Source organism: Sphaeramia orbicularis, chromosome 10 (genome assembly GCF_902148855.1).
Source record: "Sphaeramia orbicularis chromosome 10, fSphaOr1.1, whole genome shotgun sequence".
In the NCBI taxonomy this organism is placed as follows: Eukaryota; Metazoa; Chordata; class Actinopteri; order Kurtiformes; family Apogonidae; genus Sphaeramia; species Sphaeramia orbicularis.
In genome coordinates, this window is record NC_043966.1 from 24,082,634 (window position 1) to 24,109,392 (window position 26,759).

Genomic DNA, 26,759 nt, shown 5'->3' on the forward strand with positions numbered 1-26,759 from the left:
CAAATATTTAGCATACCACACTTTTCTTAATATATGAGAGTACATTATATCCAAAAATGAACCTGATATCATTTTTATTTTAATTTAAAAAGATATCAATTCAATTGCCAATGCAGTGAGAATCCAAAAAAGTAACAGAGTGAGGTGTTTGTTCAGAGTGATACATCATAATAATAATCAAAGATTTTCAGACACTGATAAAATGATCAGTCTTTGGCTTCATATGTTTCATCACTATATTTAATACACATCTTTCTGCTGTTTTTATAATAAATAACATTCAAAGTCATTATAGTATATGACTATTATGAAATATAAGATTAGACACAGGCATATATTTTGAACATATTTATTTACACATTGCTATTTACATTCTGAATTTATGCTGTATACATTAATTTAGGCAAGGCAGGTTTATTTATATAGCACATTTCATGTACAAGACAATTCAAAGTGCTTTACGTAAAACATTAAAAGCATTACAGCAGAAGGCATGAGAAAAACAAACAAACAAACAAACAAACAAAAATCAGATAAACATAAAACAGACAAGCAGATAAAACTGACAAAAGCTTTTAGCTTAAAAGGAATAGTGCAGAACTGAACTGATGAATACAAACTCTATTCAAATGTAGCTGAGAACAGGTGGGTCTTTAACCTGGATTTAAATAAAGTGAGTGTTTTTACAATCTTTACTGTTTTTAATTTACACTGCATTCTATTTACATAGAATTTACATTTTTCTTATATATCCAGTTATAATTCAGGTACAAATTAAATTATTTTATATTATTAAAGACACAGTTTTAGAAACTAGAGATATATGTCTTTCATCCTGAGTAATCAAAAATATTGTTTTAGAGAAAAAAGAAATGGACCCTGATGTTCACTTTTGCTTGACCAGGCCCATATATGTATATAATCTGTAACTTAAAATGCACATGTGTAATTGAGAAACTGAGGTATAATATCATCAAAATGTCACTTATTTTTCTTATGAAATTTCAGGTTGTTCATAGCTGTTTGTGTTCTATGTATTTTTTAAAGCATAGCTAGTAGATGTAAACAGTTTTATCATGTAATTATACTTTTTCACTCTAAAACATACAGAAAAGTTTGGAGCTGACATATTTTATATATATATATATATATATATATATATATATATATATATATATATATATATATATATATATATATATATATATATATATATATATGTATTATCACTTGACATCATATTGGGTTGTATATGGCCCCTGAACTAGGTTGAGTTTGGCACCCCTGCTGTAAATGAGCTGTGCAGAGGGTTAAACCATGGGCTCTGCAGCCCTCAGATGCTGCAGTTCCTCCTCCGCTCCAGCAGGGGGCAGCTCTGTGACCAGTGCTCCGCCGGTGTCAGTAAACCAACATGTCTGCGCCCTGAAGGATGCTGCTAACGGCGTGAAGGGACAGGACGAACGACAGGTGAGACAAAACCGTTTGTTTTAGCGTTCAGAACTGTAGTATTTTGATATTAGTGTTGGTTTAATGTAGTTTGAGTGGATATGAGGTGTGCGGAAGCTGATGTGTGGCCCTGTCTTCTGTTTAATGTTGTTCCTGTGCGTCATGTACAGGACAGAGTTACTGTATTTGATCAGTATTTCATTAGAAGATATTTCATTTAGCAGATTTAGTCTTAGTGTTATGATGTTGTGGTATGGTTGATAGGGGTTTATAGGGTTTATAGTCAATTCTTTGTCTGAAATAAGTTTCTTTGTGTTTACCTACTAGACCAGGCAACATTTTAGTTCAGGGGCCACATACAGACCAATGTCAAGGGGACCAGATCAGTTAAATAATTACCTATAAATAATAAGTCCAAAGTATGTGTTTGGTTTAGTGTGAAAGAAGTCAAATTACATAATGTGAATAAACTGAACAACCACGTACAACCTGAAATTTTAAAAGAAAAATAAGCACAATATTATGGCTCAGTTTATTATTAACACAATTTAGAGATTACATTGAATCTACAAATGCACAAATTATTTAGTAACAGGCATTATAATGTTAAACTTGCACTTGTTTTTCTTAAGATATATCAGGTTATTGAGGGTTTATAGGTTACTCACATTTTTGGGGCAAGGATAGTTTGTAAATGCAAACATACTTATTATGTCATTTTACTTTTTTGCACTAAAATGAAGAGACAAAGAGACTATTATTTCACTGGTCTGGCCCACTTGAGATCAGATTGGGCTGTATGTGGCCCCTGAACTAACTGTTACTGCCTTCACTTTGCAAAGTCATCCTGAATGCTAGAATGGACCCTTTAGTGGGCCAGTTTTGGCCTGTGGGCCGTATGTTTGACACCCCTGTTAGAGGTAGTATATGGGACTAATGTAAGAGGTATTCAGATCATTTATTTAAGTAAAACTAGGATAGTAATATCTCATGGTGGTTATACTTCACCACAAGGGAAAATCAGCATTCAAAGCCTTATATGTTTTAGGTTAAATATGTAAAGTAAAAGTATTTTCTGTGCAGTGAAATAGTGCCCGATGTCTGAAAATTCATATTATTCCTGCATTAATGTTCATAATGAATTTTCGTCCTGTAGCTAGGCGTTTTAGGTTGAGCTCATTTTATCTATTTCATATAGTTTTTGGTGGTTTAATAACAACTCTGTCTCATATTCTATAAAATCTGAATAGTTGTGGCCCAAAGAGCCATTTCTACCAAAAGCCCTGCTTTCAGGTTTGCAACTGAACATTTTCCTGCTAATCCAAAAGGATACTTTAAGGGTTATTTAGCTCAGGAAAGAACAAAAATGTCTGAAATTAATATTAGTGTTACACTTAGTGGAGAAGATTTCATCAATAACTTGCTAGAGAAGTGAAACTGATGTTTATAGCCTTTTTTGCCCAAGTATGTAAAGTAAAGTTTGAAAAAGTGGTAAAAATTAAATGCTAAGGTTTTATATTGGCTGCCAGTGTTCCTTCATCATTGGAAAACCTAAGTTAGACCAGAATAGAAGGGAAGGGGTTAACATAACAGAAACGGCATAGTTTCAACTAATGATGACACAATTACATCATATGTAATGGTCTAGAGGGATTTTTTGGTGTTTATTAAAGGTGAAAATGTCCAATACATGTTCAACTTTGCTTTGGCAGTATTGGTGCTCTTGAGGTATTTTTAGTTTATGTATGTTTCTTACTTTATTTCAACTGTGTTTTATGTATTTTATGTGTAGACATAAACTCTTGTCTCTGATTAGACTTAAAGCATTATTCTTTATTTTTATATTCACTTATTTGTTTCTTTTTTCATCCCATCATATTTAGGCTTTGTGCTGTTAAGATAATGCTGTCTTTTTTTTTTTGGTCTGTGTCATTGAGAAGAAAGGGAAGACGATGACAAGCTGTAGTCTGTGAAGTTATTAAAGTCAGACAAATATAATGCCGTGGAAAGTATAAAATTTGCCCTTGAGATGACACCAAGAAATACAAACTCACGTAAAATACAAATATTTAAGTGAAGTACAAATATTTTAGATTTGTACTGCACATAACTACATTGACAGTATTTTTTTCCCTCCTTGTTTATACTTGTTTTATTTTTTTTTGTCTTCACAGAAAACCAAAAATCAAAGAAACCAAATATAATTTTATAACACAAAATTCCAGTTTTTATTTCTAATTATTACTATGAGTTGTTCTTTTGTGTTTGAGTGCATGTACAAATTAAACCTTTTTTTTTTAAGTCCATCTGCACAATCTGAGCTTTTTGAATCTAAAAGGTGTGGTAGCAGCGAAGCTGAGAACAAAATGCCTGGAGGCTTAATGAGGACTGCACTGTCTCTCCTCTTGCCTGTCAGAACTCTATCCGCCATAAATCCCTTGTACTTCACCAGCTCTTTTTATGTCTGATCAGATCTTGCACACTTGAATCCTCACTGGCCTAGGACTATCTCCACTGAATAATATACTATAATATACAAATATATTACCACCAAATAAACCTTTCAGTTTTTTTCCCCCAATAGAAGTTATTGAGAAACTCAGGTGGAGCCAATAACAAAATGAAATTATTCCCTGGTCCTAATATGAATGTATTTTTATATATTTAACGAGCAAGGAACACCTTATCTTGCATTGTTAGAAATAGTAATAATATTCTAGTCTCCACCATTTTTTTATGGATCAAATTGAAAAACTGTTTTAAAAGGTCAAAGTCTATTTTGCTTTGCTGCATATAAGATTAACACTTTTAAACACAAATAATTTAGTTATTTTCCCACAGTTCCTAGATACTATAAGCCACTGTGGCTGTTGTAAGTGTCGTGTAAATCCACAGTATTGAATATGAAGTCCAGCTGCAGTAGAAGTCAGATACATACAGGGTTTAGAGGCTTTATTCTCACTCTTTGACTGCAGTCACACTTGGCTTGCAGTGTCTGAGCTGTGACTTTAAAAACTGTATTTTTATATGTCTGTCAGAGCTTTTTGTGTCCAAATGTCTGTGATGTGTCAGCTATATTTGGTTTAGTCATAGAAATGATGAATCTACACGTATAATTTAAGTTAGTCTCTTGTTGACAACAACATAAAAGCAGCAGTGAAAACTTAAATGGAACTTTCTGCTCTTTCTAGACAAGTCATGTCTTGGTCATCTTTTTTTCTTTACTTCTGCACCAGCTCCTGTGAGCTGATCCATCGTTGTTGCTGTTTGTTGCCTTTTAGATTTATGCCCAGTGCAGGCAGTTCGTAACATTTTCTGTCATACCATTCAAAGTGATGGGGAGAAGGAAAATGTAAATCAGGGGAGCTAGTAAAGAAAACGGCCTCTCTGGGATTTGATCACAGGCAAGTGGAGATAATGCATGCGGGGAGTTTGGACCGGCAGTCATCACTATTCAGAGACCAGGTCCTGAACTGAAGCCAGACTGTGGTGACATGTAGGCGTTGCTTCAGTGGTTGACTTTTTTTATTCTAACGCAGACCAAAGGTCAGCCGCTGCTCTCATTAGCCATCATATTTTTCATGGTGGATGCTTCATGGTGAGAAAGCAAGTGAACTAATATTATATCATTTGTGGTCCAAAATATTCAGACACTTGAACATCACATCCTCATGTGATGCATTTTTCAAACTATGAATTTACTGTGAGTAAAGTCTCATTTCTTTTGGAAAGGTTTTGGAGGAAAAAAAGACTTTGCTTCAGGGTTTCCATTAGTGACTCTGACGTTGTCTAATTAATAACCTACACCAAGAAGGTTAGGTGAAATTCAAGACAGAAAAGATTTATTTATCTGCCATTTGCAGACATCCAGGCAACAGGTACGTAGGCTATGTTTTCCCTTGGGCATAGCTCTCAAAGTCAGTAAACAAAGTAAAACAACAGATAAAAGATCAAACCATATATACATATAAAAACAAAAATACTACACACTATGTAAACATACTGTTACATTTACCTATTTTTACTTGAATAAATAATTATTTAAATAGAAAACATTTAGCTTATTGCTAAATCTAAAATGATTGTACAATGACATAAAATAATTAAAAAAAAATATTACTATATAGCAAAATGTCATTTATTACTGCACATTAACATGGGGCTTTGGATGAAGACTCTGTATGACTGCAGTAACTTCAGTGCGGGAAGGAGAAGGGGTGGACTGGAGTAGGTCCTTGGGTTAGAAGTACGGGCTAATAAGTAGTTAAAAAAAAATCACTTACACTCGTCTGCCTTTCTCTGCACCAGTTTTCATGAAACTTGGTGCAAGGGTAGGGCAGAGGCCAAGGACAAACCCATTAAGGTTTGGAACAGATCCATAAAAAGGGCAGAGGCTGGAATTTTTTTTATTGCTTTTTCATGTGATTGAATTATAGGACTGTGAAGCCTTGGCAGAAGTATGCAATCTCAGGGTGCCCTTCTATTTTAATTCTGGTTCATTTTGAGGTGTCGTCTAGATCGGAGGTCAGATTTCTGTGCAGGGGAATGTATTTGTTCATTGACCTTTTTCTTTCTCAAATGGAGGGTCGAAGGAGAAACTCGTATATTTCACAAATTGTAAATGCCTCTGAAGGAAATTTGCGATTTTTGCTATACAGGCTACATAAATAAAACTTGACCTGAACTTGTGCATAGAGGTGGTACCAAATTGAAACAAACACCACCAAACTACACTCTGCTGTGCAAAATGCAGATGTTTTGTTGTGAGTTCACACTATTAATGACACATAGGGCATGATCAGACCTTATATTAACTTCCATCTACTGGTCTGGGACACTTATGTCTGCATTCTCCTTGCAGTCTGAACCTGAATGCATCTTGGAACAGGTTGAAGAAGTGCCTACTCAGCTGATGTGCTTTGTGTGAGTGAAAGTCAGCGTGCCAATGCCATCATATTAAAGTGTTTCAGTCCCCCCACAAAAAACCCCAAACAAACCCCACAGATAGATATATCACAAGTGCTTCATGTGTAGTGCTGCATGAGTGAACTGGAACAACACTCTGCCACTGTTTTTCTCTGTAAGGAAATAGAATATCCATCATCCTCATAGTAGAAATTCATAAACAACTACTTGACGATTCAGTTATCACTATAGCATATGTCACGCAAGAGGAGCAATGAAACAAATAGAATGTCCAAAGTTGTCATATTCAAGACGTAGACAATGGATTGATTCGGAGCATCACCACATGTAGTGGAAAAAGGCAAGAAAATTCTCCTGTCACACACCTCCAGAACAGCCGCCTGTAGAAACATTTTAAAGCATCCACTGTTTTAAACTATAGATAAGCTTCTTAATTTACATATTAAGTGGCTAAGTCAGATCCGATTGCAGGTGATCAGTTGCAACTAGGGATGTAACGATTACCGGTATAACGGTAAACCGCGGTAAAATTGCAGATGGTTAGTATTATCGTTTAAATTCTAATTATCATGATAACCGTGTTTGATTACCGCACTTTTAGGGGAAAAAATGCCTGTGTAAAGATCTGCTTTTATGTCAAATATTTGAGTATAGTTTTAATTTATTACAATTTGAATTTTATATACCTAGTATTTGGAACCAATATTCACTTTTAAAGTCTTTGAAAATGTTCATTAAGCATCTTTGTGTTATTTATGCAATAAATTATATAAACTTTTCAAATCGGATTTTATATATTTTTTGTATGTTTTCTGTTCTTTTATGTTGATATAGTAGGTTAAAGAGAAAAAATAATAGACAGATGATATAGATGAAGTTGTGCTGAAAAAAAAACAGATCCCAAACATGGGTATAGTAAACATTTGTTTATATAGTATATAAAGGCAAAATCAAAAGGACTGAAAAACGGACAAAATAGACACAAAACAATAAGGGTTAATATTTGAATGTTTCTGCCAACAGAAGGTACATTGTGCCTATTTTTTTATTTTTATTTTTATTATATATATATATTTTTTTAATACAACTTGTTTAAATTATTTCAGTGTGTGTATTAGTACTTTTTGAACATTTTAAGCACAATTTCAACAATACCACGATAATAATGATAACCATGATAATTTTGGTCACAATAACCGTGATATGAAATTTTCATATCATTACATCTCTAGTTGCAACACATTTTGGGGGAACATTATAATGCCAGGAGTGAACAGATGCACTAAGAGGCATCCAATGAGGTCAGATATCTCAGGACAGAAGTTCATCCAATGTCTGGACATGACTCTGCAGATGGATGACAAATGAAAATAAGAACCTGACGGAAGTGGTCTCCAGGATAGTTGAACACCTGTGAGAGATTTTGGATGGATGTGTTGGACAGTAGGGCTGCACAGTCCTAACTGGAATATCAGCTGGTGCAGTTATACACTATATAGACAAAAGTATTGGGACACATTGAATTCACGTTGCTAACAGTGGGCTGGGCTACAAAACAATAATAAATGTTACAATATTGTTTATTTAATATATTTTATATTGCAATATGTATTATATGTCGTTACTTTGTCTATAGGGTTAATTTGATTTATGCAGTGATCTAAAACACAAGATGCTTCAAAGTTTGTTTTTTCTTAATTTAACTCAATGTTGAATTTTTGAGAAAAATCTAATGTATTAAATGATCTGTCTCTAGATTTCTGAAATATCTAGGCTATATATCGCATTCTGACTATTCATAGGCCTATTCATTTTAGCCTCCTTTCTTCCACTCTCATTTAGGAAAAAAACATCAGTCTTTAAGGATAAAATAAATATTGATTCGACATTTAGAGAATTAATGACACCTTACATGAATACTTTTATCAATATAATACTTAACATTAGCAGGATCAGGACGTCCTACAACCTGTAGGTGTGTTACGTCCCAATATTCTTTTCTGTACAGTGTATAATGGCAAAAGGCTGCACTTTAACAGTCCAGATTCAGGAGGATTTAGGGTCTGCTAATTGCAGAAATGGAAGAAAAAAAATAAACTCAACCTTTTTTGTCTGTTGATAAATAGATTTACAGATACTGATTACAGAGAACATGCAAAATGATTGTCCTTTACATTTTTTATCTGTACAAGTGTGACTTAAAAAATATTTAGAAATAGCCTACACATTTCTAAATGCATTTTCCTCAGTAACCAAGCAAGAAGACTCAAATCGCCATCACCAATCAAATTCCTGTTTGCAATGACTTTTTAACCGTATCATGCAGCCCCGTTAGATAGCATTTCCTCTTCCATCATCAAAATACCAAACAAATAAATGTCTTTTGGAAAAATGCCTTTCGGCCCTCCAGTAGAGTTCACAGACTCCAGGATCGATGCAAAGAAGCACTGAAGCTTTTCCTCAATATTTTTCTGTTAATTTTTCAACCGTCTCTGTCTATCAGTAAAATAATAATTAGCTGATTGATTTGAACTCCACAGATGTGATGTTTTTCTTTGTATTAGATCATTTTAAATTACATACTTGAACTTGAAGTGTAGCTTCGGAAAAAATAAGCACTCACCTTAGGCTCCTGGATCCAGTAATTGGAGAGTTTCACGGTTACAAAAGAACAATTACTTGATATAGTACATTAATCAATAATAAAAATGGACATCGATTGTACCTCTCATTTTGTAGCAATCTTTTTGTGGTAAAAAATTAGCAGCCGCAGCCCAGAAGTATATTAAAGTATATGGACTCTATCATTAGAGGCTGTAAACCCTAACCAATGTAAATTAAATTTCATTTAATTTAATTAAAAAGATTCAGTCATTAAGTGATTGGTTGATTAAATGAAGAGAAGCTGTGTTTTTGTATGTAAGGATCAGAATATAAGCTTTTATGTTAATACATGTGCAAAATGCTTTGGTTTCCCTTCAGTTCTGATGAATAGCTGGCTGATTAAATTTCAGTCTGCACTGTAAGAGCATTGCTTAATGTAAGATATGAATTTGAAGTGGTAATACCTTTAAGTTAATTGGAAATAAAATATTGATCAAAGCAGGTCTTGCCACATATCCTACTTCAAAGCAAATGAGATATGGTTTCACTTTCTTCTATTTGTGTGAAAGTTGTTATTTGTCACATTTTGAGGTTTATTTCTGAGCAGCACAGATTAGTTACAAGCTAAGCAGGGGCAAATCAACCTTTTTAAAAGTGGGGGGTGTCTGGGAGTAATTCCTCCTGGAAAATAGGGAGAAAAAAAGCCAAATCATAATCATCTCACTGCATTATGAGATAAATGGCTAAACGCCTCTTTCACAGTGAAAGCCCATAAAAATCCTTTCGTTAACAGAAACAGGTGTAATGATCTTCTTGGATGTGATTGTGACTGATCGGCGGCAATTTGAAATGGAACAAAGCTCACGAACAGAAATGAGCCCAAAGCTGTATCTGAACGCAGGTGGATTAACACAGAAGGCAAATAAAAACCCTGTGCACCTGGATTCAGATGCCAAAGGGTACCGTGTGTGTGAGGGTGTGTGTGTGTGTGTGTGTGTGAATAAAATACTCAAAGGCTTTTTCCGCTCTCCAGTTCATATGTGGAGATGACAAATGCAACTGTCTCAGATATAACTGTGATAAGTACATTTGTCAAAGGAAAATTCATGTATAAACACATATTTTGTATCAACGATCAAACGGCACAGAACATTATTAATGTTGAAGTCTCCATGAAGCAGTTCATGGAGTGCTGTTTACTTTTGTATATTTACACATTTCCAGTAGTCTTTCCTATCTCCACACTTTGTTAGCTCTATGCCAGTGCTGTAGGTAGGTCTGGCACCCTCCACTGCCATTCTGGAATACAGATAAAAGTTATCTGGGTTGTTAGGCTAGTTCTTGGGCGGTGCTGAGCACAGGATGCTGTGACCGTGCATGTGCAAAATAATGAAGAGAGGAGATATTTTGCAGGTATTTGTGTGCATGTGGGTGTGCATTGTGGTGTTAAAATGCGTAAATCCCTCCAAAACAAAACGGCACATAAAAAGAAATGTGTCTTTGTCAAAACTTGCCATTTTCAGCAAATAACTGTGGGTCAGAGGTTGTTCTTTCTCATAGAGAGGGGGACTTTGAAAGTAATGATGCACAGATAGAAAAAGGAGAATTACAATCCTGCACTGCTGCCACTGTGTGATGAAAATATTCACATTTACTCTGGAGAATCTAGGGATGCCACCCCGGTCTAAAAAACCTAGTCTGCTTTCAATCCTTTTCACCTTTGGATCAATGATGTTGAATGGCCTTTGTAACTAGCAGCTCATTGATGGGGTTTTCTGCAGGGGACATAAAATGTGTTTCATGGTCAAATTAGTACAGGCTTTCCAGTGCAGGATGAGTTGCATGAATAAATGCTAAACATTTGTATTGTTTTCCGTCAAATGACAAACTCTAAAATACAATTTCTTTTTCTTTTGCTGTAGCTAAGGTGCTGTTGTAGACACCCTTCATAGAAACCATGGTGGCTATGGTGTCTGTTGCCATGGTAACGCCAGTGACATACCCTTAGTGTTGTATCTACTAACAGATGAAAAATAGAAGTTTATCAGAAATAACGGTGACATGAATGCCATAATCTTATCGTACTGTCAAATTGTCAAAGAACCTCTTTCATTTTTGCCTTGAGGAACATTTGGGATATCATTGTAATGAGGCTGAATTCAGGCTCTCGTAGACTGAAAAAATACATCCAGCCAGCAGATTATCCCACTTAATCTTTTATTTTGGCAGAAATCGGCATCACGCATCCTATTGAGAATGTCTGAGCTCAAAGTGTCCAGTTCCGTTGCAGGTGGGTTTTCATAAGAGTCCATTTCAAACCTGGTGTAATCACGGCACAACGCCACTGGGCATCTTGTTTCTGTCTCTTAAGATGGCAATTCAACACCTTGGGAATGAGAACAGCTTGTTTAATCCCGCAATAAAGTGGGGGAGGGGGTAGAGTTGTGTTTCAGCTTAAGTGAGGGTGTTACAACACCTGCACCCCCTGCGGCTACAGCACCCATGGAGCTGGTGGAGATAAGACGTGCATTTCAGATCTAGGTTAAACCAGGTCATGCAAGTTCCCCTTTTCAGTCTTGTGGGATCATTCAGACTCTTCTTGACTACTTGGTTTTATTTGACTAGCCTTTAGCACTTGGCATTCAGCAATCAATAGCTCCAGGGCCAGAGTTTGATAGGATGAATACTAATGTAGTGGAACAGCATCGGCATATGACTTTATATCTGATATTATCTCTTAATCTTATTGAGATCATCTCCTGTGGCTCTCTGAATGATCACAGTCCAGTACATTTGTTCAGTTTGGTCACAGCATTAGGCTCATCGATTACAATTAATCTGCAGCTCCTAATTCATAACATGGTGCTCTCTGAACATACTCAGAGTTCTGCCACTACTGCTGCAACTGAAGGTCCTTCCTCTACTTTTTCTTGTGCTGTTAGCAGAAATTTGGTCATCTCATATATTCAAGGACAACAGTCAATTATTGCAGCTCAGATGGTATTCAGATGTTTCTGCAAAGTTGGGCAGACACATGAAATTGCTATTAAAATTGTAATATGCTCTTTTTCTGTCGGTATCCAGGGACTTCAGTTTTTCTCTAGGGCCTTCTTCCTGTTTATAATAAGTTTTTTGTGGCTCGTCCTGTTTAACGGTGGACACACACACATGTAACTGAAGCTCACTGCCTGCTCATTATAGATAAACCTTCCAGCCAACTGTCTTATATCAAATGTAAAGGTAAGTGTTACCACTAGATGGACTGCCAAACTAAGACTTGAATGAAGCTGATTGTCAGCCGGTTTGAATTTTTGGAAGATAAGAAATAATGTGAGTTGGGTCTCTTTTATTGTAATTTCCTGACTCTAACCATAGTTTCTGTTTGGAAATGAGCTCTGACAGGTTTTATCTGTAGAGAGATGGGAGCAGAATGGGTTATACTACTAGGACAGTGATGAGTCTCCTATCAGAGTATCACTATATTACACCTCACAGAGAGGGAATATTTATCAAGTAATTGATCGCATATTTCAAACTTGGGAGAGTATAATAGTCTTCATGTATTAAATTAGCTGATATCACTCTAATTATGGCTGTAAACTATGAGTTCTTATGCACCATAATAAGAAAATGAAAAGAGGAATGTCACACAGGCCTGTATGGGATAACAAAACTGTGATGTAATGCTGTTAAAAAATGTGACATAGTTTGATAATGTTGTGTTTGGCACTAGTTAATCTGAGTTTAACTCTATTCATTGGCAACATGATGTGATTGTAAACTGGGCTCTACGTGATAGGCCAAATATTCACATGCTGAATGTGAATGCATGTAAATATCAGCCATAACATTCTGACCATCAACAGGAGAAGTGGTAATAATATTGATTATTGCAGTGGTACCTTTCACTGGGTTGGATACATTAGCCAGCAAGTAAACATTTAGTCCTTGAAGCTGATGTGTTGGAAACAGAAAAATGATCAACAGAGGAAACTGAGTGACTTTGATTAGGACCATATTGTAACAGTGATGCCTGGGTCAGAGCATCTCCACAACTGTAGGTCTTGTTGGGTGTTCCTGGTCTGCAGTGGTTAGTACTGACTAAAAATGAACTAAGGAATGACAGCCTGATCTCAGGTAAATCGAGGATCTGTGGGAGTTGTTGGACAAATCTAATCCATGAAGGTCCACCTCTCTGCTTCCAGGACTGTAATGTCTTGGTCCAGATACCACAGCACATCGTCAGAGGTTTGGTGGAGTCTAGGCCTCAGGTCAGAGCCGTTTTTGTGGAAAAAGGTTGATCTACACAATATTAGACAGATATTATGCTCTTATAGATGCTCTATTGGTTGAGACCCAGTTGTTGTTCTTTAATCCACTTTTGGTAGGTTCTAACCACTTCACATTGGGAATGGACAAGATCTGGAGATGCTCTGACCAAGTGATTTGACCATCACTATTTCTCCTTTGTCAGTGTTGAACAGATCCATACTCTTACCCATTTTGCTGTTTCTAACACATCAGCTTTGGGGATTCTCATGCTACTTTGTATATCCCATCCTAGTGTTTCCTACAGAATTGATCTCTTGGTGTGCGGTGTGTCATGGGGGGGTGGGAGTGTGGGGGGGTACACGTGGGTTGGCAGGTTTTTGTCCTACTTATTCAATAAGTAGGCCTACTCAGTGCAGAAAAAAATCCCTTTGCACGCTGATCTTCTACTTCTGGTGTTTTCGCACATGTGCACTACTTGGGTAAATTTGGTACAACACGCAGCATGCTAGTTTTACACCCATATTATTTTTACCCCCATTAACTGTGTAGTTTTGAATATTCAAATAAAGTTTCCATTGTATAATAAGTCTTTTGCAACAGTGATGTTTTTTGTATCAAATGTGTGGTGTGGCAACAAGGATACAGCAAAACCTTACCAGCAGAAACGCTGCCACCCACTGACAGGCCCCATCTTCATGAAGTAATCAAAATTATTACACTTTGCCTGTCAGTGGTCGTAATGTTCATTGTTGTATATGATTTTCTTTAATTGCAGGTGGCATTTGACAATGTGTATATCAACAAGTTTATGTTACAATGATATTAAAAACAATTTATTGGTTAGCACAAGCTTGTTCTTCATTTTTTTATGTTTTTTTTTTTATATTATAATAACAGAAGTAATTAAACTACTAAAACTGTGAACTGGGACAAAATAACGTTCCAGACTATGTTGTAACAGTCTCTGTCAGAGAGCGATTCAAAAGAGGCAGGAGTTGTGTTGAAGCTGCGACTTCATACTCCCAACAAATCAGCACAATTTGTCACTTTCTGTGTTCTTCTTTCTGTCATGTCTCTGTCTTATTAGAAATGACAGTAGAGAGATGACAGGGAAGCCGGGGGAGAGAGAAAGAGAAGGGTACTGACAGAACAAAACAGAGATGAACCATGGTTCACCAAGTCATACTGAAGAAGTAAATTTACACTCTCTTAGGAACTGTGAAGTCACCTTTGGGTGGGGTCAGGCCCGGACTGACTAATCGGGAGGACTGGGACAATTCCCGGTGGGCTGGTATAATATTTAGGCCGCGAGGGCTGGAGTTCACTTTAAATATGTATTTAATATTTTGTTTATTTATTTTTTGGGGGCCGGTGTTCAGTCATAGCACTGAGTTGATCACGTAATCTGCAGCCGCTGTTCCTGGGTCCCACCCCCTCTACTAGCAAACTGTTTGTTTTCTTCCTCTTACTTGCAGACACACCGTGACCTGACGTAATCTGTCCTTGCATACGGTTAGTAGCTCTGTACTGTAGCTGTGGAGCATATACCATCTGTGCTCTGTAGGCTGTGGATGGTCAGCTGTGTTTGCTGTTTGAAACATGGATAATAAAAAGAGCAAGGGTGGTGTGGAGAAGGCAAGAATTAAAAAGAGGAAAGTTCTGGAAGCAAACGCAGCCTAATGTGCCAAAATCTGCAACTTTTTCACAAAAACGACTTCCCGGTTGGAAACAACTAATGAGGACGATGAACCGGGTAAGGTGAGCTGTTGGAACAGACTGTGTGAACAAGCAAGCATTAGTTCCAGTAAAACCACTTTCTATACCCAAACGATAGTACTGACCTATTTTCATTTTTATTATTAAAAGTGAGACAGTTAATACGCAAAGCCCACAACTGAAAGGCAATAGCATAAAGTTATATTAAATAAGCCTGCATATTTTGCCAGTGTAAATATCTTAATTAGTTAAGTAAGTCAAAATGTCTGTAGATATTTTTTATTGTGCTATAGGTGCAGGCGAGTCTAGGGAAACTGGAGGAAGTGTGAAAGGGAGAGCAGAGTCTACTGATGACAGAGGAGCAGCTCAGCAGCACAAGCCTGAACCACTAGTCAGAAATGAGACAGATGAAGAGGAGTCTGTTGTTAGCTTTGATTGCTTTGCTCGCCTTCAGTCACAGGATACACATATATTTTTTTCTTATCATCCTCATCAAACCCCTAATATCACTGTACCAAAAGTTTTCAATAGCAACGATGGAACAAACCGCAAGTAAGTTGTGATGGAAATCTTTTGTTGCAGAGGATACAAAAATAATAGTTATTAGAAAGTGCAGCAAGCTTCTTTTTTTTTTTTTTTAATTATTTTTTTATTTAATATTTTTATATATTCTTTCATTTCATTTCAGACATTTTAAAGGTTTGAAAAATGTTAACACTTATAAGAACAAAAATATAGATTCTGTTATTGTTGTGTTGTGAGGAATAATAATGTTAGAGATGTGGATGTGCACTCACTGTTGAAATAAATCCACATTGTGAAGCAACCTTTACTTGCGCTGAATTGGAAATATTTGAGAAAGTACACTGAATTAGAAGGCTTTGCAGAACAGTGTGTAGACCTAACATGTAAGGTTATAATTGCATGATTTTAATAATAATAGGTCGTGATCTAAAGTGGGCTGGTCTGAGGTATGAAACTCCAGGGCTGAAAATGGGTCTCAGTCCGGCCCTGGGTGGGGTTACATGTACATGAATTGTCATATATAAGATAACATATGTGATAAAGACTTAAAAAATAAATGCCTGAATCAGGTTGGAACTCATGCTGTGGTGTCTTTGCCAGCTCTTGAAAGCAGTGAAAAGAAAAGACAGTGTTTACCAGAACATCTCTACCACCTGCTGCTGTTTGATAATCAGCTGACAGAGGTACAACATCAAACCTGCCACTCCTTATGCTGTCCACAATCCATCCAGCTGCCTTTCTCTGTTCTTAATGCTACAAAACAAACAGTATGTTGATCAAACACAAAAACAAGCTAAGACACTGGTCAGATGCTCGGTGTTAGAGGTGAAACAGAGTTAAAGCCAAGAGGATATAGGCTATACCATGATGTATCCAGGTATTATGGCTGCAGGCATCCTCCATTGGACCTGCAACAGTTAGTGGATCAATCCGTTATTAATCAGCCATTTATATCAAGTGTTTAAGATATAAGATAACATAGGTTTATATATACACTTATATATATATATCTTTAGTACAATACACAGTGAAATGTACTGTTACACCTGCAGCCAGTAGTATGATGAAATAATAATTACACAGAAGATAAAACTATAAAGGTCTGTTTAAAGAAATGTAAGTGTAAATGTTTTGGATACATTAAAATTAAAGGGTCTTGTATATGCATGCATTTGCAGTGTTGCAGATGTGTCAAGTGCAGTGTTTTTTTCTCAAAATAATCATGTTAAGGCTTAGAATTGAGCAGATGGATGCAGGTTACAGCTTCTCAAATCTTGAGCTTTTTTTTTTTATATATCTGAAAAAGTTTTTATCCTGTTATTTTTTTAATGGATATGCATGAAAGAAACTAGTTAAAAGGTTAGTCTTTGGCACTTGTCTTACATTTCCATAAGCTTTCATGACAATCAGTGCAGTAGTTTTGTGTAATCCAGCTGAGACAGACGAGCCAACTGCAATGAAAACTTAACATCCTTTGCAGAGGTAATAACTGAGCTGTGGAAATGCGTATGACATTTAAAATACATTATTTTGATATTTGAGTAAACAAAACAATGTCATTAAATCGGGACATTAATCCTAATGAAAAATGACTGCAGCGGCCGTACAGTGATGCAGCTTGTGGTGAAAGAGTCCAAGATACTTAACCCTTGTGGATCTCTCTAATTTTACGACCCTCTGGGGATCCTCAGCCAGAAATGTACATATACAAAAAAACTGCTGTGAAATCATCATGTATCAATATTCTTTCTGCTTTTGTTCTGCGTAAATCTCTTAAACCACTTCAGCCCTGCTCAAAACTACCAAAGTTCCATCATTTTCAGAATTTTAACCCTTTAAATGCCAGTGTGAATAAATAATAATAATAATGACGATGATGTTAATAATAATAATAATAATATTGGATTAGATTTCTATAGCGTGTTTCAAGGCACCCAAAGCAATTTACGTTATTGATCCATTATTCATTTGCTCTCACATTCTCACTCTGGTGGTGGTAAATTACGTTTTCAGCCACTGTTCTTATTTGTGGCATTTAAAATCCTGGAAATGTTGCCCCTCAGGCTCAGCATATGAATTTTAAAAACACCCCCGCTTTTCGCATCCCACCCTTGGTATTGACAATGATGAAGTCCAGGATGTTGAACATCTTTTCCCAAAAGTCCGCTCTCCCCAGCATAAAATCTACCACATCTAGAACACGTGGCTCTCTTTGGGTCAACATGCTAGTATTTATATATGCTGATTATTTTACAGCAGCTTCTTTTTCGCATGTACATTTTTGGCTCGAGGGTGCAAAAACTGTCAAAGTGGAAAACTGAAAAATTATTAAAAATATGTCAAAAAACACACCTTTTTGCAGAAATTCTTGCCATAAGCTGTAACACAGCTATAATGATCACTAAATCAAAAAAGAAAAATGACAAAAATGTCCAGAAACAGCCTGAGGGATCCCTAAGGGTTAAAGGGCAGTTATTTATCATATTTATTTTTTTATATGGGAATAACAACACTGACAAATGCATTTTCTTTAGGACCGAAGAATTTGCAATGTACACCAATTCAGCACAATAACATAACACACATACACACACTTCCCCATACATGACATGGTTATGAGAGCATTTTGTGTAGTTCTGTTAGGGCAGAGAGGACAAACAAATTTCCTACCAAAGTGTAGGAAGTCCCTTATGCAGCACAGTGAAGAGTGGGTTAGGAGGCTGTCTGGGGTCATATTCAGTGATACTTGGCGAGTGATGTCTCTGTTGTTGAGAGGTCAGGGATGGGAAGGACAGTCATTTTGAAGGCAATGTGTGTGATGCAGATACATTTGTCCTTGTTGGAGGTGATTACAATGATGAAGAAACTGATTATCCTGGTTCGTAACGTCACTGATACAGGTGATTGTATTGAATAGCCATAAACACCTTGGCAGCACAAACCTTGGAAAGATGTTTAGAATGGGTTGTAAAAAGCTTAGCCATTAATTCTAAACAGTCTGTAAAAGATGACTGAAGTGTTTAATGAACCGTCCCTGAACACATTTCCTCTTTCAAAGAGGTCTTTGTCATGAAAGTGTCTCTTCAATAAGATAAGCATCTCCTCTTTATTACTTGATGTGGCAACACAATCTATGTTATTAAAAAAAATATTTGACTTGTCTTTTTCTGCTATAATTTGGCTGAGATGTGAAGACCCACAGGCTGATAATATGTAACAAAGGTTAGTGAACCAGAGAATATGGGTTGTTGCAGGTACAAAGGCTGATCCCATGGAGAAATCAATTAGCATCCAGCTTTTATTTCATCAGACTGCAGTAAAAAGATATGAAAGATAAAACAAGAAGATGGCTTGGTTTCCTCCAGGGTCATACACCGTCTGTATCATTTATATGGAGAAATGTTTTGCACATCCAAATCGAAGGGATCTCTGTTGAATTTTTAGAGATGTCATTTTATATACTACGTTTAATATCAACATATTTACGAGCTTCACTGATGCTGGCTACTGTTTAACTTGCATATTTAATGAAGACTAAAGAGAGCCTAATAGCCTAAATAACAAACAGCAGTGGGCTTCACGAGTGCAATTAAGCCCATATTTTTAATAGCAAGCTGATTAATTTCTTAATCAAAGTCAGCTTTATCCTTGGAGTGCAGTCAGTTTTAATTATGCTGAAGCACCACAGAAAATGCTGTACCGTTCGGCGAAGTCCTTCAGAAATACCAGGCGCGTTATAATGAACAGACAATAAAAATGTAATGAGTTTTACATGGGGAGTCTAATTTGAGATTATTTTCCACCACAGTTTTATGTGGACCTGTATATTATGACGACAAGTGGGTTTTTCCTCTGCTGTTCTCTGGTGTGCCTAGTTTTATTGACATGTTTACCTCTGTCAAAGATGTTCTGTTTCCATCCCTGATCATTTCTCTGACACTCTGCAGGATAGCTCCAAATTTTTTAAGGTACTTTTTCTCTCATGAATTTGGCAGACAAATAAATCTTGAGCCAAGAAGCAGGTGCTTGGATTTTGGTGGTGATATATATTAACCAACGCCGTAGACGCCGCAGTGAGAGGCCAAAGGCAAGACATAAATTTTGCTTTAAATGTCATGAATAGGAATGACATTCTAAGCCAATTTGGTGAATCAGGAGAAATACCAGTGTTGATGTTTTTTTTTCTCTATTATGGCCCTCCTCACCTTCCTGTATTAAGTGGTAATTTAGATCCGGTCTTTGTGGCATGTAATTCATCAAACATGTTTGAACCCAATGCTTTTATGCACTAACTCTGCACGGTCCCAACAAATTGCTCTTTCTGCGTACTTGTTATCGATGATGCTGTTGCCAGTAATTGCTATAGGAATGCAATATTCAGGCTAAAGAGCAGCTCAAAATTGTGTCTCTTCCTCTCGAATTACTGCGGCTTTGATTTGATTATTCACAGCAAAACATAAACCCAGCTCTGATTGAGGCTTATTATGCAGCCTTGAACCCTGTTACAGCTACTGCGAACAGTTAATGCAGCTTTATTCCTTGAATCCAATGTAAATTTGTCTGCGTGAAAACATACTGTCAGTGCAGTTGCGATGCCTTATGTAGGTCAATTCTTCTTCACTTCTTGGCCTTGTGATGAGTGATTTCATTTTGCTAGGGAATGGTGGTTTTATTATTCATACTCCAACAGAGATTGAAGTTGCGGCGCATTAAAGCATGACGCTGTCATTTCCCCACTCTCCGAACTGTTATTCCCTTTGCCCCAAAATTGGAATTAAACCCAACATTTGCTGCTAGCTTTAATTGTTTTTCTCTTGCAGCCTGAAAACCTCACTTAAGCCTCCTCCCTCTAGACATACAGTATGTCATTTTATTGGTTGATATTTCACCACCAAAATAGCTCTTTTAGCCAATTTCTGCCTCTTCTGTGCCTTTTGTGTAATGAATAAAGTGGTTTTCTCACTTTGGTTTTAATGCAAGTTTCAGCTCTGCATTTTCTAACTGGCTCCAAAATTGATCTGAACACCACCACAATTTTTCTCCAATGAAGTAGCCGAACACATTAGGCAAGTAGCGTGAAATTGACCTCTGAGAAGTAGCAGTGTATGTGAGGTACATTGTAAAGACTGATATTGAGGGGCTTCAAACTGAATGGATTCTTCTTTCAGTGGTATGTGTTATCACCTTAATGCTCTTACAAATATTGCCTCGTGGTGGTTGCGCTTTAACAGCTGCTGGATAATCAACAGCCCAGATACATCATCAACTTTTCTTGGGAGCAGTTCCTTCCTGTTTGTTGCTCTGAAGCAGCAGGAGGTCCCATATATCTTTTTGCTACTGTCTCCTCTGTTGATCTAATTGGATACCCTCTGTTGCCTACAATGAATCATTGCAGGACCTCCTCTCTCCCTGCAAGTACTTATTTTTATTGAATGCAGGGTTTCCCCGAATTGCAAGGCTCAACCTTAAACTTCTGTTTGTCCCTTGGCCCCAGTCATTGATCTTTTTTTTTTTTCTGCCACAGTTGTCAGTATCACTTTTATTCCAGCACAGGATTATGGGGTTGCTTTTATGTGCTCTGCCTCCATAGAGAAAGGCCACGAGTTCAGCCCATTCTCCCCCCTCCACTAATTGACTCCTAATTTGGAAAATACATTTTAAGGTGGAATGAAAAAGGCGACCCCTTTCTGCCTTCATATATGAGGATGACACTTCCCCCTCTTCCTCTTCTGCATGTTATTGTCACTTACTCTCCTCTACCCTTGACATTTGACCTGAACTGATGTGGGAGATCTTCTGCTGCGGTACTGGGACTTATAGTGGCACATATGAAAGAGTTGAAGGTATTTGACATGCTTTCCATGTTTTTTTTCTGAGAGAAGTTTAAATCCTGTCAGTTTGTATGCTTTTCAACTTGGCAAGCAGCTCTCTTTGCTGCTGATCCACACTGCAAATACCTCTAGGAAAGTGGCTCTCACTGAGCCGATCGAAGGCAAAGATTTTTTTAATTACTCGCCCGCTGCAGAATGGAACGGCATGGGTTTAGCCTGTGGGTATTGCTATCGAATTGAGTGTATGATGTTTTAATGAGCCCGGCGTGTAAATGATTTGTTGCAGTTGTTTATGCTTGGAAGGCTAATTTGTTTGTTTTTCTTCTACATTTTGTGGTTCTCAGTGGATGGATTCTCATCTGACTTTGAGGCAGATTTAAAGCTTTTAAGGCGGACCAGAATGTCAAAGATCTCCAAAGCCGCTAAGACGGTGAAGAAATTGGATGTGTCTGGCGTAATCCGGACTATAGTGAGGTCAGGACAAGCAGCCCCTGGACCCCCGCTGGGCCCCATCTTGGGACAGGTAAAATTACTTTTAATTTAACTCTTGTTTTATCTGTTCTCTCCAAATGATCAGGAGTATTAACTTAATTGCAGGAGCAGCTTCAATTAACCAGTTGACAGTCTGATCCTTCCCTGTTTTCAATTTGCCAATCACACATTGCCTCTCTCTCCTCCGTCATCTCCTCCTCCATCCTCAACACCACCTCCGTGTCCTCCCATAGCTCTATTCATATTCCCATTCTTATTCTAGTCGCACAGCTCCTTTGTGTAGGTGGATGCCAGGCTCTGCCTCTGTGTGCAACTATTTTCCTTCAGTTTCCAGGCCACATACACTAACACCTCCATCCACAACCACCTGTCCAGTAGCCATTTACCCTCAGTCTTTACAAACCAGCTGATGAAACTGGACTGAACCAGTGAAAGTTTTGTCTTAAATTCTTGTATATTTTCATCGGTTCAATAGCTCCAGGGAGACAGCTGAGGTTGTGTTGTTTTTTTATTACACAGGGACACACCTCAACAACTTTTGCACCACTCTTGCCAAATCCACCTGAAAAAAATGTATGTGCTGGGTGGTAGAATGATAAAATAAAGCAGGTGTCCTTGATTGAACCAATGCACCCTGGCTGTTGGTGAACAAAAATATCTGAGGTTAAATTCATTTGATGGGTTTAACTGTTAAATGCTGAGGTTTACTTTAACAATCACTAGAGTATTGTTCCATCAGATTTATATTTTAAACCATAAAGACACAATCTGCTCTCACTTTAATGATGTTCTGCTATTAAAGTTTGATTGTCCTTTCCAAAATTGAATGAAAGCAAGTCTATGGCTCATTCCGTACATACAAATTATCTTGTTAGCCCCTTTAATGGACAGGGCTCATCAGCCTTGGATACTGTTCCTCCATTGGAAACTGGATCAATTCTCACAGCTAATCCATCTCTCTGACTTAATGGCGACACTCAGAAAAGAGAATGAAAAAAAAGTTAACATAAGTGGTGGAAAAGAAAAGAGAACTACATACTGAATAGAATCGCAGGAAAATAAATGTTGATGTGACAATCTCACACATCTTTCAGCAGACATCTGCCATAAAGCAGGATTAATTTTATTGTTTAAAGTTATGTAATCAAATAAAACATAAAATCTGGTCATTACTCCCTGGTACAATGGGATATAGGCTCAATGGTCCAAATTACTGAAACATATTGTGTATAAAATTAACAGATGCTGTTTTTTTCCCCCCTCTTCTGTTATTGTCTACATGACAACTTAATACCGTTTAACTCACAGACTTAGTTGGTCTGGTGTAATGGATCATTCCTGCCTAGTCTTTGTTATAAAGTAATTCATCCCTTCCATCAATTCACAAGGTTCATCTGTCTTTCTCAACACATGCAACATTTATAAAGATAATGTCCGTCTTAGCCATGCAGATCACACACACACACACACACACACTCACTCACTCACTCACTCACTCTGACTCTGTGATATTACCAATCAGTTAATCAAATTGTATTTATATGGCACCATATCATAACAAAAGTCATCTCATGACACTTTACATATAGAGCCGGTCGAAACCAGACTCTCAAGCCAATTTACAAGAGCCCAACAGAATCCCCCAGGAGTAAACACTTGTGACTGGTGACAGTGGTGAGGAAAAGCTTCATTTTATCCAGATAACTATAAATATCATGTGATTTTCAGTAAATTCAATGATTTGAGTTTATGGGGAAGCCTACTTCTTGTTATAATGAATTAAAGAGTGATTTATTTTCTCCTTTCTTTTTGAAACTTTCTAAATTTAGATCATGCATCTCACAACTTTAGCTGCAAACAAAATAAATGTAAAGTTAAATACAAATATGGTCAACGATATCTAAATATATATAATTCTCTGTTGCCTCTTAAGCCTCTATGCTCCTGGTACTGAGGGCAGCTGCAGTTCTGGCTGTCATGCTTCTAATAATATACACATGTTGTACATCCACATTTCCAGTCAGTCCATAGAACAATCCAAACAACAAGCACTTAAAGCTGCGTATGACATTCGTCACCAATTTTTCACCAAATCTGTATAACCCGAATGATAGCCTAAGTATAACGAATCAGTCAGCTTTAAAGTAGAAAATATCTTAAACAAGCTAACAGTCCAAGACCATTGCATGTCAAGAATAATTTCATAACAGACCAATGCAACAAACTTTGCACCACTAAACTAACACAAAACTGATCCAACAGTATTATTTCTTTACACTAAAACTCACTGAACGAGCAAAAGAAGATAAAAAATAACCATCACATTATGAAGTGACAGTTATGAATTATGAATCTTACCTTTGCTATTTTCCAATCATGAAGACTTGGTTTTATATGAATAAAGCTTCTGCTATTGGCATTCCATTGTTTGTGTTGCATTGAAATGATTCTGACTGTGAACAAATGGCCCAGGGCTTAATAGTTTAATGGTCAAACTGAGTCTGTTGTCAGGATCAGACTGTGCATAACTTCCATAGTACAGTTTTCTCCAACATATCCATGTCACAGAGGCAGCCCCTCAGTTATATTGCAGCGCTTCCTTTTGTTTTGGCTGGTTGATGTCCTCATTTTGTTCAGAATCACTTCATTCTGTGTCACATTCACTTTCCTCCGTGTTTGTTTCTTATACTGTCAACCACATTTCCTCGATACGTGGAAGAATGCAAAGCTTTGTCCAAATGACAAAGAATATCACAGTAACGCATGTGATCTGTGACACAGAGAATAAACAGAGCACACTTTGTATCTTACACAGTAGATATTGTCCCAGTCCTTTGTGTCTGTTTGCTGAAGTCTATCGACTCACGCTCCATAAGCTGCTACCCAGCAGTGGAGTGTTAGACTTCATCACAGTAAGAACAATGAGGAGACACATGCTATAGACTTGAATTAATGAGTTTACATTAATTAGTTGTGTATGATATGTCACTGAATTCGTAGACTGCAGTTTCCTTCCGTTTCTAAGCATCTTAATGACTTTATACTGTCTTGGTTTGCTCCTTCTCCCAAAGCATCATTTTCACTGCAGTGAACATTTTTCAGCGAATATCCTCTAAAAAGAGCCAAGAGCAGATGACTAGATTGTGAACATAGTGGAACTTTTGGTAGCTTAAGGCTGCGTTCATACGAGGGGAAAAAAAAAAAAAAAAAAAACGAATCAAACTTCATATGGAGCTGCATTTGAGGGGGTGTGTTGGTTGAGATAACAGTGAGACATGAAATTCAGTCCACAGAGTCCTGTTTGTGTAACCAATTTGTCAATTTTAGGCTTCTCAGACAAAAGAAAACAGTGCACAGTAGTGATTATACTTGGAGACAAGGTTTCACCACCACAGGGAAGTTAATGATGTTTATCTTTTATCATTACTACACAACATCTGTCTTAAACAAAGTGGTTCAACATTAATGAACACTAACCCCTGGTGTGTCTTGATGATCAGAAACCTTAAATGCAGACTTGGCGATCTGGCCTAAAGGTCTAGTTACATCACATACTAACAAGATTTCCCAAGGTTTTCTGGAGGACTCTGGCTGTGCTGTGAAGGCTTTTTATTCCCCTGGTAGTTTATTGGGTAGCCCTATAGTGGTCAGCATGTCTGTGCAGCTATTTGTCTTCATTTTGTTTCTAGAACATACCTGGAAAAGCATTCAATAATTTTTTATTTTTACTGCAATTTATTTGTTATGTTTTGGAGTGGTGCCCTTTGCTGTTTAGCAACCTGTGTACCGCAAAGAGGTGCTTGAACAAACCAATTCATTTTGTTTTCAAAGCGTAACTGGAAAACCATTCCATGTTTTTCACCAAAGTCACTACAGTATATCAGTTACGTGTTGAAGTTTTGCTTTGTGATCTGTGTGTTTTCCAATCATGTTGTATTTACATGTGTGTTGTTGACTGATTCTAGCTGCCATATTCTGCCACTATTCTACTCCACTGTTGTCAATGGAACAAAACCGTAACTAGCACTGTTTTCTGACTTCTGTGTGGGCTGGGGGTTATTTAAGCCATGCTCTGATAGCTTTTGTTGATTGCTGGTGTTGTTATTTGACTAAAAACTGCATTTTGGCAACATTTAGGACTGGTATTATTACAACATGTAGTCAGTAGTTTGGAAATTTTACAAATTTGTTCATTACTTCGTCAGTGCGTAGATTTGTCTTGGGTTTCTCCTAACTGTGCATACATCTGCGGCAGCGCTGGTGTTTTCCATTAAATACCAAGACTGGCAGCCTGCAACAGTCCAATTTGTCTCTCCACACTTTCTTAATGAAATGAAAATATTTTACACTTCTCATAATAACATAGATCCCAAATGTTGTGTTGTGCACCGTTGCTTTAGAAAAACAATCTGAGTAAAACTAGGCTTACTTAATCAACATTCGCAGCACCAGAAGCTCATGCTTACTATAATTCTTAACTGTCTGAAATAATTTAAAATGAATATTGGTGGAGTGGGAAAGTTTTGACAGCACTGTAAATTATTAATTTAATGACGTGATCTGTACAACTTCTCTGAAAAGCAGATCATTTTTAAAAATTAAGAGTGTGATACACAATGGCCCAGCTCTTCATTAGACTGAAGTTTAGTCTGGACTCGACTTTTGAAGGACGGATACAGTGAGGAGTACAGGAGTAATTTCTCTAGGCATTTTTATCCAATAAAATGTGGAAGTTCTCTGCTTTAATCTTGTCCCTGTCCAGCTTCTTTTTATTCATCTTTTTTTTATGCTTGCTCAAAAATACAGCGGCCACAGTTTTAACTGCTGCCAAGTAAAGAGATTGTAATAACCCAATTTTACAATCTCTGCACTATTTACAGTTAGATGTATAATTGATTTCAGGATTTTTACTGATCACATTTAAGGCACAGCTAAATCTCCATTCCA

The 26,759-nt window shown here is 37.0% G+C and overlaps 1 protein-coding gene across 1 annotated transcript in view; it reads left to right on the forward strand.

The window, feature by feature from the left end:
* Positions 1-1,368: 1,368 nt before the first annotated feature.
* Positions 1,369-26,759, forward strand: part of mrpl11 (mitochondrial ribosomal protein L11) — a 58,073-nt gene continuing 32,682 nt past the window's right edge. The window contains exons 1-2 of the mRNA XM_030145723.1: positions 1,369-1,467; positions 21,665-21,843. Of these exons, the coding sequence (XP_030001583.1) occupies positions 21,721-21,843 (123 nt within the window). The 5' untranslated portion in view covers positions 1,369-1,467; positions 21,665-21,720. The remainder of the gene's footprint in view (positions 1,468-21,664; positions 21,844-26,759) is intronic.